Source organism: Trichinella spiralis (assembly GCF_000181795.1).
Source record: "Trichinella spiralis strain ISS 195 chromosome Unknown Scfld2, whole genome shotgun sequence".
In the NCBI taxonomy this organism is placed as follows: Eukaryota; Metazoa; Nematoda; class Enoplea; order Trichinellida; family Trichinellidae; genus Trichinella; species Trichinella spiralis.
This window is the reverse complement of record NW_003526941.1, coordinates 2858778-2877893: the sequence shown is the minus strand read 5'-3', so window position 1 is coordinate 2877893 and position 19116 is coordinate 2858778. Positions and strand designations below refer to the sequence as shown.

Sequence of the window (19116 nt, the reverse complement as noted above, 5' to 3'; positions counted from 1 at the left end):
CTCACTTCAGTTGCGTCAAACTTGTTAATTCAGCAACAAACAAACATACACACACACACACACACACACCACTTATACAAATGAAGAAGATGAAATAGGTTTGAGAATATTTTATATTAATACTATCCGCTTAAATGAGAAGAATAGAAAATTAGAAAATATATTCTCGCGATGCTGAAAATACTACGTGGCTGATTACTACTAGTATTGATGCTTTTTGTCTTTTTTGCTTTACAGGTGGCATAAACATCTGTGCAGCTTACATTGCAGCAGTACTTGTAATTGTAAGAAAATTTATTTGAAAATGAATATACGCACATATATGTGTGCGTGTTTTTCAGAGATTGAGCTGTTTCTCCTTTTCAATGCTTGTTCTATTCTACATGACCCGGTGAAAAGAGTTGGCCTGTTGAACAGGCGACAAAGAAAGCACAAAAATTGTATAATACTTGAAATAAATAGAAGATAAAAGTGAAAAATAACAAAAGCAATATATATATATATATATATATATACATATATATATAATAAGTGATAGAAGGATGAATCGTTTTCGAAAGCCGAACGCAATTCCGCCTGAATTTGAAAACATCACCGAAGATGAATTGCAAGAATTTCGCGAAGCTTTTCGTCTATTCGACAAGGTGAAATTAAAATTGGACATTTTATTTCATTTCATTTGCAATCAAATTTATCTGTACTGAAAAATAAACTGCTTTACAGGATGGTAACGGTACAATCACGACAAAAGAATTGGGAATTGCGATGCGTTCACTTGGGCAAAATCCAACGGAACAAGAACTGCTCGACATGATCAACGAAGTCGACATCGACGGCAGTGGTACCATCGAGTTTGCTGAATTTTGCCAGATGATGAAACGCATGAATAAAGAAAATGATTCGGAAATGATCCGAGAAGCGTTCCGGGTTTTCGACCGAGACGGCAACGGGTTCATCACTGCTCAAGAGTTTCGCTACTTCATGACTCACATGGGCGAACAGTTCACCGACGAGGAGGTGGACGAAATTATACGCGAAGTGGACATTGACGGCGATGGACAAATTAATTACGAAGAATTTGTCCAAATGATGACCCGCAAATAGACAGTCAATGGTAAAATGGTCGGTTGTTCTACTCGAACCATTCTGTACCATAATTAATATATGTCCCCGCCCCACCCCACATACGCGGTACTTTTTCAAATCATTTATTTATTAACTTTTTGGTTGAAAAGACCAACCAAATTTTAACTAATTGAATAAACAACAAAAAGATGTACTAAAAAATATCGGAAGTTTTCCTCAATTTTACTCGGATTGCAATAATACTTTACACTTCTTGCTTTGGTGTAAACGGTAAACGCTACAGCTGGCATTCAATGAAACAAGCAAACACACGCTGGAACTGTTTAAAACGATGCAAGAAATAATTTCATCAACTGACACTCAGAGAACACTGTAAGTAGAAAAAAGAAATTGAATAGAACAACCAACATTGCCAGAAGCCTTTGAATTTTCCAAGACGATGAAGCCAACCCAATTCCAAACAGATAATCAACAAATCGTATTTCGTTTCAGGAGAATATCGATTCTCAAAAAGGTTTTTCTTTTTTTCAAATCTACACGATGGAATTTCAATAAATAAATAAATAAATAAATATTTAATAAAATCTCTGATATGCAAATTTTGCAAAAATAGACAATTAACTAATTCCCTTCAACTTGAGCTTCTTCCAGTTCCATATGTTCATACTCTGCTTGTAGTAGTAGTAGTAGTAGTAGTAGTAGTAGCTTATTGTGAATGGAAAAATGAATTTAAAAAAATGTTATTTAAATTTTAAAACGAACAGAAATGAACTCTCGTCGCGAAATTTCCAATAACTCAAAACCACTTTGCGAAAAATATAATCAAACTAAATTGGCCTGGCTTCACTCTCTCTTACTCTGTTGTGCTTTCTTCTTATACATGCATATTTTTTTATTCCATTTTTTCTTCTCTGACTTTTCATGAAAATCGATTCAACACGCTGCAGTCGATCATAATAATAATTCAGCTACTTCTTTTCACTTTATTCATTCAACAACAACAACAACGTATCAACCAACCATGAGCTTGCATTGGGATATTTTATTTTTTTTTTAATTGCCTTTCTTTTTTTTGTCTTTTGCATATATTCTACTTTTTATTTGCTGCTTTTTGCTTTCAATTTTCTGATTTCAGAAGAAAAAAGGAAGAGCAGAAGAATTCGCAAAGGCAAACTGAATAATATTATCCCTGCAAAATTACGAAGAATATTTTTCTCATCACATCAAGTAAAAAACCATTTCAATTTAAATTAAAGTTTCTCTCATTATTCATGATGATGATGATGATGATGATTATTATTATTATTATTGTTATTAATGGTAATAAAGAGCTGGAAAAAATCAATTCAAATGCCAACTGGTGAAATTGAATTTCAGTGGATTTTTCAAAATTGTTGGACAAATTTCAAGAGTGCTTACTGAAGAGGGCCATTTAAACGTCGGCAAGGCGTATAAATGACCCTCGTAAAAGCCGATCTGCAAAGCTGAAAAGGAAATAAGCTGTCAGAAGTTGACAACGGCAGCGGATCGATCGCGGGCTGTGATTACACAAGCAAATCACAGCGTGAAATTTTTACAGAAAGAATTTCGATCTTGCATTCAACAGCAAATTCGACAAGCCCATTGAAACAAACAATCACAAATTAGACAAAATAAATACGTGCATTCGATGAACTTTATCACATCACAAGAAAATTTCCATTTTCCATCTTTTTCCACTAGCTGCTCACTTTAGCATACACTTATTTGACTATTCAGAATAGTGATAAGATTTTTTTGCTCTTTTCTTTTGCTAATAAACAGAAAACGGCAATCTAAGAAAAGCTGAATTAAATCAGCAAACAGAATAGAGATCCAACTGGGACAAATTCAAAAATTGCATAAAGAAGAGAATAAAGAAAAAAACACCATCAAACACACAAATAAACTCAAAGCAATAAATGATAACAATTTGCATATATATATATATATATATATATATATATGTATGGATACATTGAGTGCAGTGTTGGACAAGATGAAGCAAATATCATTATTTTTCTTTTTTGGTTTTCATTCATTTTCCCTTTTCATTGTTGTTGCTGCCACAAATTGAACAGAGCACTAGAGATTTATTATATTTTCCCAAGCAAATGAGCATGCTTTGTTAGCCAGCTAGCGGCAGCAGTTCGTATTGCTTGACAACGAAACAACGTAAAGAAAAAAGAGACGATGATGGAGAGAAGCAGACAGAAAAAAAAAGAAGAAAAAAATCCATTTTACATTTTCAACAGTCTCCGGTAAGTAATTATTTCAACAGAATGAGTTTAATTAAAGAAGCGAAGCTTGAAGGGCAGTGAATCAAATATGAAGAGGTGCGTATGTGCTCTGATGTCGAGGAAGATGAAAAATTGAAAATTTGAACGTCATAATTTGAAGAAAATTGACACACATTAACATCATGAAAGATTTATACAGCCAAATCAGCAAAACAGTAGAACTCCCACTGTTCTTGGGGAAGTTAACAAAGATAATTAAGAAATAAAATCAATAACTACTGTTCTTCTATTCGCTTGTTCAAAATACACTATCGGAAAAAATACGCTTAAAATAACGCCGACAAATGAGAAAAAAAAATAAAATACAAACGTACACACATCGTCAGAGATTTTGATTAAATAAATATACCAAAACTGAAATAGAAACGGAAATGAATTACCGTGGAATACAGATTCTTTCAATTCATGTTAAATTTAAAGAAAAAACTAATTTTCTACCATATGCTCTGCTTCCTTGCCTATTATCTTATTGCGTCATTAATTTATCTCATTAAATAAACGCGAAGATGGCGCAAGTTCAAAGTCGGAAAAAGCGAGCATCGATTATCTGCATAACAGGCACGCATTTTTGAATCATCTGCAGAACAGTTCATCTTTTCAACTTTTCAAATACTCATTTCATCAACTCCACAACAGAATAAACGAAAACCAAACATTTTCAGCTATATTCTGAAGATGGCTAATTTGAAAATTGAATTTAAATTTACATAATTAATTTTCCTTTTCATTGTAAACAGTATTGATCAACAATTATTTCCCAGATGATTACAGCAGAGTTGCAATGTTTTCAACCATGTTCAAGCAAGTGAATCGTAATATAAAAAGCAAAAATACGCAGACTTACCCAAATGGAGCAAAATAATGTTGCAAACAATGATGAAAAGTATACGAAGGTTAAAGGAAGTCTGACTTTAGAGAACATGTGGCTGCCGAAGGTTCCAGGGCCGAGCAGTATGGCAAAGCTGGCAAACAACAATTACTCATTGTAAAAAGTATGAGGCGAAAATTAAAGCTGAAGTTTTTTTTTGGTTAAACTGCAATTTTACCATTTTTTTCATTAATGTTCATAAACAAAAATGTTCACCTTAGAAGGAAAAACACGCTACCAAAAGTGTACAGAGTACCAAATTTTCGAGCTTTCAGCAAAAGCAGAGGAAGATAAAGTGAAGCCTTAAAAGCAAAATGAATAAGCTTTCACAGAGAACAAGCCATAACCCGTCATACCAAGCCGAGACAAATCAAACCAGAAATAAAGCAGAAGGCAAAACCAAGCAAACGTTGAGTTCTACTCTGGAAATGTATAAATTTAAATTTAAATTTAAGTAAACAACTGCTACTAATTACTAAAGTTGGAAACCAAGATGAATTCTTTTCAGGGGGTAAAGACATCATCTCACTGGAATTTACTCTGTCCGTGTTTAACATTTTGACCAGAGATTCCATTGGAATGATTTTCTCCTTGAAACTGCCAACAGATAAAAGACCAAAAGCAGTATTGTTCTTTGCTTTGTTCTCTTTAACATAACTGCCTAGTAAACTTTCTTGAGACATCACTGCTGAAGAAAATAACCGCTATTAATACTGCTGAAAGTACTGATTGTAAAGAAAATGCAAAAATACATATAACGTACAAAAAATAGTTTATAAATTTCAACTTACATGTTTTTTTCTTTCAATAATCAACGCGCAGGAAAATTTATTCTATCTTTTCTTTAACTTTTTCTTCTAAAAACGGCAAACAACAATCCTTCCAAATTAAACTTTTTATCAAAAAATCTTAAACCAATAATAACCGGAACATCAGTCCATTCATTTCTGAATAATATTAATTAATATAAAAACATATTTTCAAATAGTTTTTTTAAATGAAAAAACGAATACTGTATTACAGTAAACATTTTTTCAAGTTAGTTAAAAGTAATAAACTGTTTTTCACAAACATTTTGAGTTACTTCAATAGTATTTTGTAGTGTTTTTATTTTATAGTTGAAATGCACTTTTACTTTATAAGAGAAAGTTTCTTGAAACAATAACAAGTTGTTCTAAAGTTGTATTCAGAAATTTTGCGGGAAATTTTTTGGTTTTGTGATAATGATTTTTCAATTCACTTATCAGTCAAAGTGAAAAAAATCTGTTTGATATAATGTAGCATAAAGACAGATCTTCATGGGCTATAAATTTTCAAAACCCACAGCGCTGTTGCGATACACTGGGTAGCAGGATCTTGATAGGTGAACAAGTAATCACTTGGCAGTGATGATGATGAAAATTGTTGTTGAACTTTCCAAATGGGCAGTACCTGAATAAGGATGAACCCACTGTCGTTAACATTTGGAAAGTTGTGATACGATCTCGTCTGAGCCGAACAACTGTTGGTGGTGTTATTATTTCCAATAGTAGAGGTTGGAATTGTTTGAACGAATGAATCAACAACAAGCACATTTTCGTTGTGTTTTCTTACTAGTTCTATGATTCACATGCCATAAGTACACTGCTTATTTATTTATAACCAACATAATAACATGTACTATTTATCATTATTATTTCTTGCGTATTCTTTTACTTTGAACAGCATCAAAGAATTAAAAAAAACTCATAAATGAATATTTTCAATTCAGCTCATTCAGTTTGTATGTGAACAAGCCATTTTGAAATTGTGTTGCTTTCGAATTGCACATAAATTTGTTCAGCCTTCCAAGCTTTCAATTTCCATTTGATGTTACTCTATCACGTTCGCGTGAAAACAGTGTACTGTAGCATTTGAATGAAGTTCAAGATCAAACTTTACCATCAACCATTACAATTAATTCCCTTTTTTAATAGGCACGCACACAGTTCAATTTAAAAATTATTTAATGAAATATTTTGTAAGGAGAGACAGAAGAGAGCGAAAAAATTGAAAAAAATCCACAAAAGACACAAATGTAGAAACTTTCTTCACACTGTGAACGATTAGAAATAATAAGTCAACATTAGGTAAAAAAAACTACTACGGTGGACAGAAGTCTCATTTATGGCCGAACAATTTTATCAATGAACGTTTTTTTGTAAGTTATCCATCAAATGTATCATCATCATCGTCGTCATGCATGCACAACACCAAGCGAATGCCTTTTCACAGGACATTATCATTTTCTTGCAGAATAACATCGTATGCGCGCATATAAAAAAAATCAAAACAAAACTACGCAAAATACCATACAACAAAACAAGAAGTAGCTTTTTTGTAAAGAAAAACAATCTTTTATATGGATTTCACGCACAAAAGGCCGAAACAAAAATATAATAAAATGAAAAATTCGAAGCGACTAATGATAATAAAAAATAATACTAGTCTAAGCTGAAACACTTACAAAATAAAAAAAAACAAACAACTAACAAAGATGATACATAAAAAAACAAAAATAATATCCTGTAGCATATCTATCTATGCTGTTCGTATTTGAAAGCAATAAAAGTTGTTTGCGGTCTCAAGCGTTAGCATCATCAAAGATGAGATAAGCAGCGTTGAGACGACCAAAACAGAGATCCAGATTACAAGAAAAATTACTGCACTGCTCTATGTAGAAAGAACGGCATTTGAGAAGCCAAGTTCAGTGTCAACAATGATTCACCGATCTGATGATCACAAAAGATTACGAACACTGAACTCAACTCACTAGCAGGAATAAAGAAAGACGTTCTGTTCGTGATCTGTACAAAAAATGTACAAGATAGGAAATAGAAAATAAAGCAAAAAAAAGAGAGACGGCAAAACATTTTGTTGCATAGCCGTTGTTGTATAACCATTTGTAGGGATTTCGGGGGGGGGAGATAATACGTAAATGAAATTTGAAAAAATGGAGAAGATAATGCATGTTGCTAAAACAAACATACTGAATAAAAAACAAAATAGCGCAACTTTGAACAGCAATAATGATTATGGAGAAAAGTAGATAAAATTTCAATATTCAACGTAAAACTAATGTTTGAAAATTCGCCTTACAAAATGAATGCTGAAAATGAAGCAAAAGCAAACTGCTAAGAAAGAAAGAAAGAAAAAATGATCAAGGTAACAATCAGTAAGGCATGTTGAAAGTGCTCGACAGGTTAAATACGCCTGCTTGTCAGTTTTTTCGCATTATGAAAGTTGTGTGCATATGTAAATATACATATAAGCGGACCAATCGATACACACATACACACACACATACAAATGCACCTGCAGACAAACAATCGTACACCCAGACATATATATATATATATATATATATATATAAACGTGCGAACGCATGTATGACCAAGATTAGATAATACAAGGACAGCGTTTTCTTTTGTAAAAAAGCAATGAAAAAATAGAAATATACAAATGATGGTTGTGTTGTCGCTGACTCAAACAGCACTTGTGCTGGTCTTCGGGTGTGTCGCTTCAGAATTCCTAGCGCTGGCCGGCTTAATTCTGACACTTGGCATGTCGGTCGACGGATCCGAGGTTGGACTAGAAGGTGAAGAGCGATTTCCACCAGCCATCAAACTGGCTGGCATTGATGAAAGCAACGTTGAAGCACGATGCGATCGTTCTTGGGCTTGTTGCAGCTGTAACTGGCGAGATATTTCCCTCAAGCGCTGCACAGAGGGGCCGCACAAGCTCGGCTCTCGACGTTCCATGCCCATACGGAACGCGTTCACCACACGAATCTACAATTGTAACAAATCGAACAGTTTATACAAGTTAGACTGGGAGTTTTAATAACAACAACACTAAAAACAAGAAAACCACATTGCACAATAAAGCAAACACGTAACAGCAGCAGTTACTAGTATGAAATGCATCGCATAACAGGTTAATATAAACATAATATAAATAGATAACTTACGAAACAAATTTAGATTAGAGGTATCAAAAAATTACGAACAATTATTTATATTTTCTATAAAACCTCTGCTTTTTCACAATGCACAGACAAGATAATTAGAGAATAAAAAATAAAACTTTTACAATAACAAAAAAAATTATTAAACGTATTACAACATAAACTAAGCATCCACTTTAAAAAGCATGCAAAAAATAACTTCAAAAACATTAACGCAAAATGGTAAATATATTTTATATACAACTAACTAACTAATTGTCTGAGTGAAATCCATGGTGAATGAATCCATCTGCCTGTGGTACAGAATTAAAATAAATATAGCTTTTTACATTTGGGATCCCCTTTACCACACTCTAGCTGTATAAACTGAAATCCCGTTCTAAAGTAAAACAATGCTCCTATCATCCCGAAGTTTTTAGTCTATACAGAAAGATTAGCTAGCTCGATAAAAAAATCAATTCCAGCTAGAATACTACTTTATATAATAATCATATGTAATAATTAAAAAAATCCTCTCAAAAAACAAAACTGCAGAAAAACGTCATAATAAATGCAGTGCATGTATGAATGTGTGCAAAATGGAAAAATTATGGCCTAAATAAATATTACAAAACAGAAAATAAGAAAATATTCATATGGATTAAAATGATTTGCAATTAATTAGAGAAGAAGATTAAATAAATAAGCCAGGCAAGTCGGCGGCCATCAAAGCACAGAAACAACAGCACCCTTCAGTTAAAACGGCTATAATGACAATAATGAATATGAACAACAACAACAACAGTAACAACAGCACCAACAACAACAACAACAACTACCACAACTATTACTACTAGTACTACTAGTGCAGGCTAAATACAATCTCGACAACATGAACGATTAATTAACGTGTAGACACACGAGCCGCCTTGAAAAAAGCTGGCAAGATGCACATTTTTTACATGCGATCTGCTTGCTCATCGTCATCATCATCAACACTCGGGTGCAATGTATAACAGTAAAACAGCGCTCTTACAGCTTGATCAGTAGGAGTCTTGCTCAACGGTACCGGAATCAGATGCTCGGTCAATTGGCCGCCGATTACCTAATATATATCAGGCGCAGTGTATTGAACCGAGAAGAATCAATGCAATTCTTTTGGTTTAAAAATTAGTTAAAAACTGTCTTTGCCTCTGCATATCTCACGCTCTGCGTGTGTCTGCTATCAATATCGGCAAGTACATGTACTTTCCGCACATAACACAAACATACATACGTCGATCAGAAAAAAAAGTATACGAAATAATTCGCTATAAATAAGCTCATCAACTTATTAATGATTTCTTCAATTCAAAATTCATACGTTCACTGGGTGCTTATACAAACAATCTGTTGCTCTCTCAATGTCTCAACAATACCCGTTTAATTTCTAAAGCTAGACAACAAAAAGAAACGATAATAATACTCATAATAATAAAGCAGTAAAAATGCATGTACAATAAAACAGATGGCAGCATAAATGAATAAATACATAAATAAATAAATAAAGGCCCAAAACGGTACACCAGTGCAGCACACAGCAAAGCGCGGTTGTTTCAGCTGTTTTTTGATTTGATCGTTTTGCTCAACTCTACAATTACAAGCAAACAACACCGGCTCTCCGTCGATCAACCACCAACATAGCAACAGTCAGATTCGAAAATTTTGTATAAAGCACCATCAGCTGACCACTACACTACACCACACCACCACTACGGAGTATGTACGAATGTACACAGTCAGCAGCTGAATAAACGGACTTTTTTTGGTTTTCTCATCTTCTTCCAAAAAACAAACACAAGAAACAAAAATAAATCTGCCAAAAAAGAAAATGAAAACATGCAGCCGCTTTTATAGTGCAGTGGTGGTGCCGTGAGCGCTGAGCGATGGCGAGTAAACGTGCCGGACATAGCCGGAACGCAAATCAAACGAGGCACTTTTCCCAATACCATCTTTGGGCGGTTTCAAGATCATGTTCATGTTGGTGATCTTATAGCCACAACTGGCTTGGGCATCCACCACTTCGGGAATGTCAGAGAGCAAAAATTTGGAATCGCCAAACGTTCTCGCCTCTCTGAGAGAGGTAAAGGAGTTCCGGGAGAAATTTTCGTACGGATTATTACAGCGGAACTCGTAGAATGGACGGTAGCTATGGGAACGAAGACTTCGAAGACTAAGGCAACTTTGGCCACTGACCATTGATCGTTGGTCGTCCAAATCTTCCATTGTGCTCTTGAACGCTTTAACCACGCGAAGCTGAACAAAAAAGAAAACACATGTTTGACGTGGCAACAACCCTGTCGCGATGTCACAAATGCAGCAGGCATTGTCCATCCACATCCGCGTGCGTCATATCAGAAATACATATATACATACATATACATATACATATATATATATATATATATATATATATACGTACATAACAGAACAAGCCTTCATCTATGCCAAATGCCCTCCAGAATTCACAAAAAATAAAACAGAAAAAAGGTCGACAATGCTGAAAAAACAAAAAGAAAAAGAAACACAAAACAAATGACAGATGTAAAGCATGCATATATTGTATGCGTGTTGCGTTGTCCATACGTCCGGAATGCAATTGTTTAAAATAGAAAACATCTCAACAAAAGGGGCAGACGAATGTTCAAATTCAAAAGAAAAAAAACACTAACTTAAATGTAAAAATAAAATTAAAAAGAAACAAAAACGACTGCAGCAGCGCAACGCAGAATGTCATAAAACTACATCAGCATATGAACCGTTGGCAAATGTATCTGTGCAACAGGAGGTTACAGTGTTCACAATTTTTCAGCTCTCCTGCGTTTTCGAACATGTTTCATACATATGCAATGAAAAAGAGATGAAATAAAATTAATTAAGTAATTAATTAAATTTCCCTTAAATCACGTCCTATTCACACACCTTTCGCTCATAAACAAATTTCTCAATGGCCAATCAATTAAATACTCTGCGGCGCTGTTCTAGTGCAATCGATTAAGTGACGATAAAAATGAAAAGCATCAATCAATTCAATAATTTGAAAATAGAAAACGACGACGTCAATAACATTCACATGGAAAAGAATCTTTTCAACAAACAAGGGGTAGATGGCATTTGCATATTTAAAAATTCATGCACCCCTTTTATATACGCCAATCTAAGAAATATCTTTCAATACTTCAAATTTCTGTCATATAAAAAATAATAATACAAAAAAGAAAACTGACAAAGAAATAAAATGAAATGAATATAAGATGACCACCAACGAACGAACAGGCAGGGCAAGGGCAGTATGGAATAAATTGGTTCAGACCAGAGAGCATCGTAGTGACTGACCACAGCGGTTCAGTTTAGCGAATACAGCAGCAAAAAGAGCAACAAGCATGCCATGCATGGACGTGGGCATTGTAACATGGACAAGATCATTACCATCATCATCACTAGGAGTTAACAACGCCAAAAGTGTACTGTAGCGTGCAGTAACTGTGCTGCACTGTTGTGATAAAAAAGGATAACGAAGCAAACAAATAAATAAACTGGGAAAATAGTTCAAACATATAAGAACGACCTGCACACGGAAAAGCGTAGCTTGAGAAACAGAAAAGCAACATCGCATGATTAACAGAAAAAAGCTTCTGACGTATGAGCAAAACAAAATTATTAGTAATGAACAACAATAAAATGAATGAAATGAACGAAATAATAAACAATATGCCCATTGTGACTGAACAGAAATTTGAAAAAAATTGACTGACTCGTAGTAAAATTGGCTATAAGGCAACTTACAAAACAGAATTTCTGACAGAATTGCATCATGAATGAAAAAAAATATATAAAGCTGTAGAATTTTCAAACTGTAGTTTGAAATATATATATATATATATATGGCAAAAAAAGATAAAGAAACAACAAGAGAAACTTTTGACAGTTTGAGCTTGTAGTTGTGCTACGCTAGTCCGTGGTTTCTTGGTTATTAAAAGTGAGAAACAATGAAAAAAATAACAAAAACTGTACACGAACTGCAGCAGCCAACTAATTGAAATTCATTGCAAAGCATTCAATATATATACATATAGGGTCATTCCATTTTCATTGCAGAGCAACACGACATTACCCCTCTCTGACGTAATAAAAAATAAAGAAATCAAAATACCGAAAATTTTCAAAAAAAAACAAACAAGTAATAGAAAAATAAATAACATTTTCACAAAAAGTGCTAAACAATATAAAACAATAAAGACAAAAATAAAAACAGAGCCAAGAAGACGACGACTATTCCATCAAAATATACACTTGATGCTTGTGGTGAGAACGCAAGCCGGATAAAAAAATAAAACCACAAAATAAAAGAAAAATTTTAACGAAAAACAAATAAAGCCTACGCCTGTCTATGAGCACAAATAGGGGAAATGAACAGAAACAACAGAGCTGGAGATAGCAGCAGCCAGGCAAATGAGATAAACTATTCGGGGAAAATAGGTATGTTTCTTTTTTACAGTTTTTGGTGATGATCATCGCCTCCTCGGTTCTGTTTTCTTCAAAGCCAGGAATATTATGGCAACAGAATGAATGGAATGAAATCAAATATCAAAAAATATGCACGATTGAAAAACAAGTGCGGGGTATGAAATACAACAACATAGAAACAGAGCCTATCATCGTCATCATCATCATCATCCTACTACTACTACTACTACTACACTACTGTTGCACATAACAACACAACGTACCTGCGTTTGAAGGCGCGTCAAACCGCGGAGCCAAAGAATCTGGCCAGAACGATTGTCCATGTCGTCTTCGTCACCTTCACCTTTGGGATTTTCGAAGATGATCGGAATTTCCGTTCCTTCAGAGAACGCAGTTAACTTTTTCGGCAGCTTTTTCGACGGTATCGATGTGACAACCTAACAGCAAAATTACATCAATTTAAAATAAATCCAACTGCATCACCTTATTCTCACTATGCGTCAAGAACTGAAATAAGAACAATTTAACAATCACTTACATCTGAAATTCATATGTACAAACAAACTGACTGCTTCTCTTGAAATATGGAAATTACTCACCTGACCCCAGAGAAGGTCACCGAGGCCCAAGAAAATGCACCATAGCCATTGGTCAGCGGTGAGCGCAGCAGTGGAGAAGAAAAATCCTCCAAATTGAACAATAAAAATCTAAAAGAATTATTACAGACTATATATATATATATATGACAATGAAAATGTGAATAAAACGAAACAAATTGCAGCAGTGAATGTAGAAAATGCAAAGGAGATGCTACTAGCGCATCGATTGGAAGAAAGCATACCAGCAATTTAATGGCATATGACGACAAGGAGAAGGACGACAAGCCATAAGCGAATAAACAACTTTCATCCAAAAAGAAGAAAAACAGATGAATATATTTTAACTTCTTCTAGTCATCTTTAACAACAATCAACCCTATTTTGAAGCTTAATCAACACAACCGACCGGCAAAGCAAGTGATGTGGCAATAATTCGGGTTGTGGAAAAATTGCACGGGAGGCAGTGCAAGCAATATAAAAATACACACACACTAGGCATCGTTCAGGTCAAACAATGCTTAGATTGCGCAGAATCAATGAAAAATAATTCAATTTTCAAGCATATCTATTGTTTAAATCAACAAAACGAAAATGACAGAGAAACGAATCAATTTTGCCAAATTGCCTATCAATTTCTTTAAACAAAATGAAGAGAAAATACTGAATAAAAAAGCAAAAATAAAAAAAAACAACAATACCTGACAAATGAACGTGCCGCCCAGGATGCAATAATAGATCGGATTGCGCAACAAGCCTTCGAAGATGTTGCGCTGGCCGTGTATTTTCCTGGCGTTAATTTCGTTGAACAGAGTCAACATGACAAACGTGTTGAAGACAATGGTGAAGTGCTGCGTGGGCGGGGCATGCAGTTTCGCGTAGCGGCCATTGTCAATGTCGAATATCCGTTCGCCGACAAAGACCAACGTGAAAATCACCACCAGCTGGTACAAACTGTGCCCGATGATGTTCTTCATCATCGTGCGCGAGATGAGCGCCTTCGTACGACCGTACGGCTTGCGCCTGAGCAGTTCTTCGGTCGGGATCTCTGTGGCCAATGCCAATGCGGCAAAAGTATCCATGATCAAATTCACCCACAACATTTGCACGGCCTGCAAAGATAAAACGATTCGATACGGAATTTTTGCCCTCATTCATCCATCACATGACGAATGCTAATTTAACCAACAGACCAACCTTCAATGGACTGTCTTCAATTGCGCACGCTCCAATAAACGCCACTACAACGGCAACCACATTGACAGTCAACTGGAATTGCAAAAATTTCGCTATCGAGTCGTACACATTCCGACCCCACATCACTGCTTTGACGATGCTCGTAAAATTATCGTCGGTCAGAATAATATCCGACGCTTCTTTCGCCACATCAGTTCCGGCTATTCCCTGCATAAATGCAACGTTCAGCAAAAAACAGGAAAATTAAAATGTTCCTCTTCTGACCATTGCAAAGCCAACGTCGGCTTTTTTCAACGCCGGGCCATCGTTGGTTCCATCGCCGGTAACGGCCACTACTTCGCGATTGGCACTGTACGAACTGTCGATCATGCCTTTGACCAGCGTGTACTTGTCGGTGGGCGAGGATCTGGCGAGCACTCGCAATCTTGGCCAAACTTGATCCAACAGTTCCTGACGAATTTCACCGTTCTGGTCACGGATGCGAGCGTTGAATTCTCGACCCTCCAAAATGAGGAAATCGCTACCAGGCTCGATAATGCCGCACTGCATCGCTATCGACCTGGCCGTGTTCACGTTGTCGCCGGTTACCATGCGCACAGTGATGCCGGCACGTTGGCACTTTCTTATAGCATCCGGTACCTCAGGCCTGACCGGATCTTGAATGCCGACGATCGCTATACAAGTCAAATCTTTCACCACAGCGTTTTCGTCGTCCCAGTCAATCTGGCCTCGATATTGTATCTGATTGTTTTCTGGATTTGCGGCGACAAAATCTCTGCAAAATTGCAATCAGTAGAAGAAGTTATTATTTTTCTCTCTGTTCAGCAAACACAAACAAACTGCACAATTACTACGTGTGCAGTGCATGGATTTAGTTCGCTCGCACTCACTTGTAAGCTAGACATATTGTACGCAAGCCATCACAAGCCATCGGCTCAATCACCCTGCGCACCATTTCATCTTTGTCCTGCTGACGAAATACCTGAGCTGTACCGTCGGCTCCAAGAATAAACTTGCATTTGCCAAGCAAAATTTCCGATGCGCCTTTTGAAAAAAGCCTATAACCACCCTGGCTATCGTTCTTCTCAATCACAGTTGACATGGACTTTCGTACTGAATTAAACGTATAAACCTAACAAAATAGGTAAAATAGTTGTTTTTAATTACATTTGTGAATGTGCGTATCATCATTATCATTATCATTATCATCATCATCATCATCATCATGCGCAGATTGTGGCATACTTTAACTAGTCGATCTTCAGGCACCTCGTCACGAACTCGCTGGTAACTCTGACCCATGGCCATCACAAATCCAAGAAGACCACACTCTGTCTTGTTGCCGAGTTGCTTGGGCAACTGGCCTTTTTCGCCGGGCACCACTTGCGATGCGTAGCTGCTGTTCACGCTGATACAAGTCAACATCAACGATCGAATGTTCTCGTCAAGCTGATCCCACTTCGGTATCTCTTTGTAAAGGCTTTCTGAAGAACAATAAACAACTTTTGGATAAAAAGCACAACGTGAACAACATCAGTCGTTTCTCACTTCCAATATAACTTCGCACGACTGTCATACGATTAGTAGTCAGCGTGCCAGTCTTATCCGAGCAGATGGCAGTGGCATTACCCATTGTCTCACAGGCATCCAAGTGACGAACAAGGTTGTTGTCTTTCATCATTTTCTAAAATTCATTTTGCAACCAAAAGCAAAATTTCGAAAAACAAAAGGAAGAAAAAAAACTTCTCCATCTCACTTTAACCGAATAAGCTAAGGCAAGCGTGACCGCCAAAGGAAGTCCTTCAGGCACGGCCACGACCAACACAGTAACGCCAATGATGATAAATTTGACAAAATACTGTACATCAAGTACAGAAATCGGCCGAGCTTTGATGCCGTACTCTTCGATACAAAATCGCAGTATTAAAATAATAACGGTCAACGCAGCAATAAAAGAACCTTAAAAAAGCATACCAAAAAATAATAAAAGCGCAAAAATAAAAAAATAAAAATAGCACACACCGCCGTAACCAATTTGAATCGCCAGTCGGGTTAATTTAGCTTGAAGAACGGATCTTTCCTTCTTCGTATATGATTGCTGTGATTGTTGTTGCTGCTGCTGTTGCTGTTCGTCACGTTTCTTGTCTGGCTTCAAATTCGCCGCCGCATGAAGATGCGTTTCTCCATCACTAATAACTACACCATCACCGGGCACTTTACTGTTATCTGAAACGAGAGCAAAATTTTGCCATCCAATCACAATCAACTGGAGCAATAAAAAAAGAATCCAGCTTCGAGAAAAATGCTCATCATTAAACAAAAACGATAACTTGAAATAAAATTGACAATAAATAAAATACACATACGCAAATCTGTTCCAGCTAACAAAGACTGTGTAGCATCGTGTGGTTCGACGGAAAAAGATTTGTTCTTCCGATTTTTCTTCCCTTCACAAATGGCAAGATTTTCAATTGAAAATAAATAATTTATTTATGTACTACCCTGCTTTTTTCTCTTTTTCATTTCCTCCTCTTCCACAGATTTCGCAGCCCCAAGTAAGGTCATAATAATGCCAGTCTGAGAATTCAAGCCGACAGCCGTTACCACTACCTTGCCACTGCCTTCCATCACATGAGTACCTGAGAGTATTATTTGTGCTGGAGATAACGTAAAAGAGAGAGAAAGAAAAAGAAAACATCACTGCGCCAATACCAGACAAAAGGAATGGATCCGTGTCGACACTTTTTTTAATAAAATCCGACTCGCCGGTTAAAGAAGATTCATCAACTTTCAAATCGTTGCTTTGTATAATTATACCGTCGGTCGGTATGAGATCTCCATATTTGACCATGCAAATATCACCGACGACCAGATCAGTGACAAAAATTTGCGTCTGCTCACCATTGCGTATGACAGAAAATTTGTGCTCGTGTTCAATTTTCTGCTGCAGACCACGGAACTGACGCTCTTTGGTGTAGTCGTTACCCGCGGTCACCAGTACAACGACCACCACCGAGACCAAGATTGCCAAACCTTCAATCCAACTAGCCTGCTGCTCTGAATCATCACCACCTCCAAACAAAAACAAATGAATGTAAAAAGGTGAGCATTACTTTTTTCTAAAATAAAAGAAATGAACATCAAATTACCAAATTCTGAATCATGCGGTGGCGAGTAGAAGCTGAGACCGAGCGAGATGATCGCGGCGGCGACCAAAATAATCAGCGTGATGTCTTGCAACGCTTCCCACACAAGTTGAAAAAATGCTTTCGGCTTCTGAGGAGGAATATAATTGGCGCCGAATATCTGCCGCCGCCGTTCAATATCGCTGGGATCACTGAGACCTGCAACATCAACAACATTAGTTTTTTTCGCCTTTTCATTTCCAAAAAAAACGCAATCATTCCACATTTAACTCTACCCCAAGCAAGCAGCGCAAGCAATAATCGAAATAAAAACAAAATAAGCGGGAAAAATGTATTGATTTATTCATTTCCACTATCGATCGATGATGGGTCGCCCGTTCGTCGGCAGCTGCCACCAGTCTTTTTCAAGTCATGCTTTTTGATTGGCACCCCCCCCCCTTTGATACAAGGCCGTATAATCCTACCCTGCTCATTGCACAGCGTAAACAAAGATGAAAGAGAAAGAAGAAGCAAGAAACAAAGAAAAAGAACGAACCCACTTTTCACAGAGACCCATTGCAATTTCAAAAGCAACCCCAAAAGCACAACGTACATACCATGTGTAGGTGAAGTTTTCAACCTGCGGCACAACTCCTTCATGTCGCCATAGTCTTGGACAATCTTGTCCCGTGCCTCTGTGCCACGATAGTCCATGAGCAAACGCAGCTCTTCCACAGTACACTCGTAAGCCGCCTTGCCGGACATCGTTGCCAATCAGCGACGATTTGCAATCTAAAACGAAAAATAATCAAAGAAAAGAACAAATTAGTTTATGAAAATTGTAGTATTATGATTATTAATAATTAATCGTAACAGAAACTAATCAATGGGAGGAGCTGAAAATAATATTTTTCGAAATATGGAAGAGGTTGCTGCTTGGCTGGGTTGGACGATGAGAACAAAACGCGCCAGATTTGATTGCAAAAAATCACCGCTATCGGCTAGAGACAACAACAGCTACCTCTCAACAATGACACTTCACTGAGAATATATATATAGAAGCACAAACGACAGCATGAAATCAACAGTTTTCCTGAGAACTTTTGCAAAAAAAAATTCAATTTTCCACAAGAAAACACATTTATAATTATCATCACTAAAAATGGAAAAACTTAACTCACAAAAAAGTACCATCCACAAAATGGTCAAGATAATTATTATTGTCAAAAAAAGGTAAACTGCGTAATAAATATAACAAATACAATAAATAAATAATAAATAAATAAACAATATCACAACTATTCACAATATGTTAAACAAAAAAAGACGAGAAAGTGAGGCATATCCACATACATGTGTGTGTAAGGGGAAGTGAGAGATTATAGAAATGTGAAACAAAATGAATAAAAAGAAAAAGCAAAGAAAAGCAAGAGGGAAAGAGAGAGAAAGCTGTGCA

General features: G+C 36.2%; 6 protein-coding genes across 6 annotated transcripts; 2 read left to right on the top strand and 4 right to left on the bottom strand.

Annotated features, from left to right (window-relative positions):
* Nucleotides 1–542: 542 nt before the first annotated feature.
* Tsp_03126 (calmodulin) lies at nt 543–1104 on the top strand. The gene is made up of 3 exons (XM_003379417.1): nt 543–644; nt 724–838; nt 941–1104. The coding sequence occupies exons 1-3, from the start codon at nt 543–545 to the stop codon at nt 1102–1104; spliced, it is 381 nt and encodes a 126-aa protein (XP_003379465.1).
* Nucleotides 1105–4315: 3211 nt separating this feature from the next.
* Nucleotides 4316–5942, bottom strand: Tsp_03125 (vesicle transport protein SFT2C). Its single transcript, XM_003379416.1, has 7 exons — nt 5915–5942; nt 5597–5870; nt 5188–5219; nt 4749–4960; nt 4629–4694; nt 4506–4574; nt 4316–4366 (listed from the first exon to the last, which is right to left on the bottom strand). The coding sequence occupies exons 1-7, from the start codon at nt 5940–5942 to the stop codon at nt 4316–4318; spliced, it is 732 nt and encodes a 243-aa protein (XP_003379464.1).
* A 1810-nt stretch (nt 5943–7752) lies between these two features.
* Tsp_03124 (transcription termination factor 1) lies at nt 7753–8133 on the top strand. Its single transcript, XM_003379415.1, has one exon. It carries the CDS (start codon nt 7753–7755, stop codon nt 8131–8133), a length of 381 nt encoding a protein of 126 aa, XP_003379463.1.
* A 1993-nt stretch (nt 8134–10126) lies between these two features.
* On the bottom strand, nt 10127–10615 carry Tsp_03123 (conserved hypothetical protein). The gene is given in 2 exon segments (XM_003379414.1): nt 10127–10531; nt 10550–10615. The coding sequence occupies 2 exon segments, from the start codon at nt 10613–10615 to the stop codon at nt 10127–10129; spliced, it is 471 nt and encodes a 156-aa protein (XP_003379462.1).
* A 967-nt stretch (nt 10616–11582) lies between these two features.
* On the bottom strand, nt 11583–11891 carry Tsp_03122 (hypothetical protein). The gene has a single exon (XM_003379413.1). The coding sequence runs from the start codon at nt 11889–11891 to the stop codon at nt 11583–11585; it is 309 nt and encodes a 102-aa protein (XP_003379461.1).
* Nucleotides 11892–13201: 1310 nt separating this feature from the next.
* Nucleotides 13202–18425, bottom strand: Tsp_03121 (plasma membrane calcium-transporting ATPase 3). The gene is made up of 14 exons (XM_003379412.1): nt 18278–18425; nt 17685–17879; nt 17248–17607; nt 17037–17174; nt 16558–16761; nt 16292–16494; nt 16084–16219; nt 15781–16019; nt 15426–15667; nt 14800–15310; nt 14536–14742; nt 14040–14450; nt 13342–13449; nt 13202–13249 (listed from the first exon to the last, which is right to left on the bottom strand). The coding sequence occupies exons 1-14, from the start codon at nt 18423–18425 to the stop codon at nt 13202–13204; spliced, it is 3150 nt and encodes a 1049-aa protein (XP_003379460.1).
* Between the last annotated feature and the right edge of the window lie 691 nt (nt 18426–19116).

Bases quoted from the DNA above. Each gene is read 5' to 3' on its own strand.
- Tsp_03126 (XM_003379417.1), top strand. From the start codon at position 543: ATGAATCGTTTTCGAAAGCCGAACGCAATTCCGCCTGAATTTGAAAAC. The intron at 645-723 runs GTGAAATTAAAA...ACTGCTTTACAG, and splicing joins CTTTTCGTCTATTCGACAAG to GATGGTAACGGTACAATCAC. The intron at 839-940 runs GTGGTACCATCG...TTTTCGACCGAG, and splicing joins CGAAGTCGACATCGACGGCA to ACGGCAACGGGTTCATCACT.
- Tsp_03125 (XM_003379416.1), bottom strand. From the start codon at position 5,942: ATGATAAATAGTACATGTTATTATGTTG. The intron at 5,871-5,914 runs GTTATAAATAAA...TGTGAATCATAG, and splicing joins TAGTACATGTTATTATGTTG to AACTAGTAAGAAAACACAAC. The intron at 5,220-5,596 runs GTGGGTTTTGAA...AATATTATTCAG, and splicing joins CAGTGTATCGCAACAGCGCT to AAATGAATGGACTGATGTTC.
- Tsp_03124 (XM_003379415.1), top strand. From the start codon at position 7,753: ATGATGGTTGTGTTGTCGCTGACTCAAACAGCACTTGTGCTGGTCTTC.
- Tsp_03123 (XM_003379414.1), bottom strand. From the start codon at position 10,615: ATGTGGATGGACAATGCCTGCTGCATTTGTGACATCGCGACAGGGTTG.
- Tsp_03122 (XM_003379413.1), bottom strand. From the start codon at position 11,891: ATGCGATGTTGCTTTTCTGTTTCTCAAGCTACGCTTTTCCGTGTGCAG.
- Tsp_03121 (XM_003379412.1), bottom strand. From the start codon at position 18,425: ATGTCCGGCAAGGCGGCTTACGAGTGTACTGTGGAAGAGCTGCGTTTG. The intron at 17,175-17,247 runs GTATTGGCGCAG...TAATACTCTCAG, and splicing joins GGATCCATTCCTTTTGTCTG to GTACTCATGTGATGGAAGGC. The intron at 16,762-17,036 runs GTAGTACATAAA...CTCTCGTTTCAG, and splicing joins GAAAAAGAGAAAAAAGCAGG to ATAACAGTAAAGTGCCCGGT.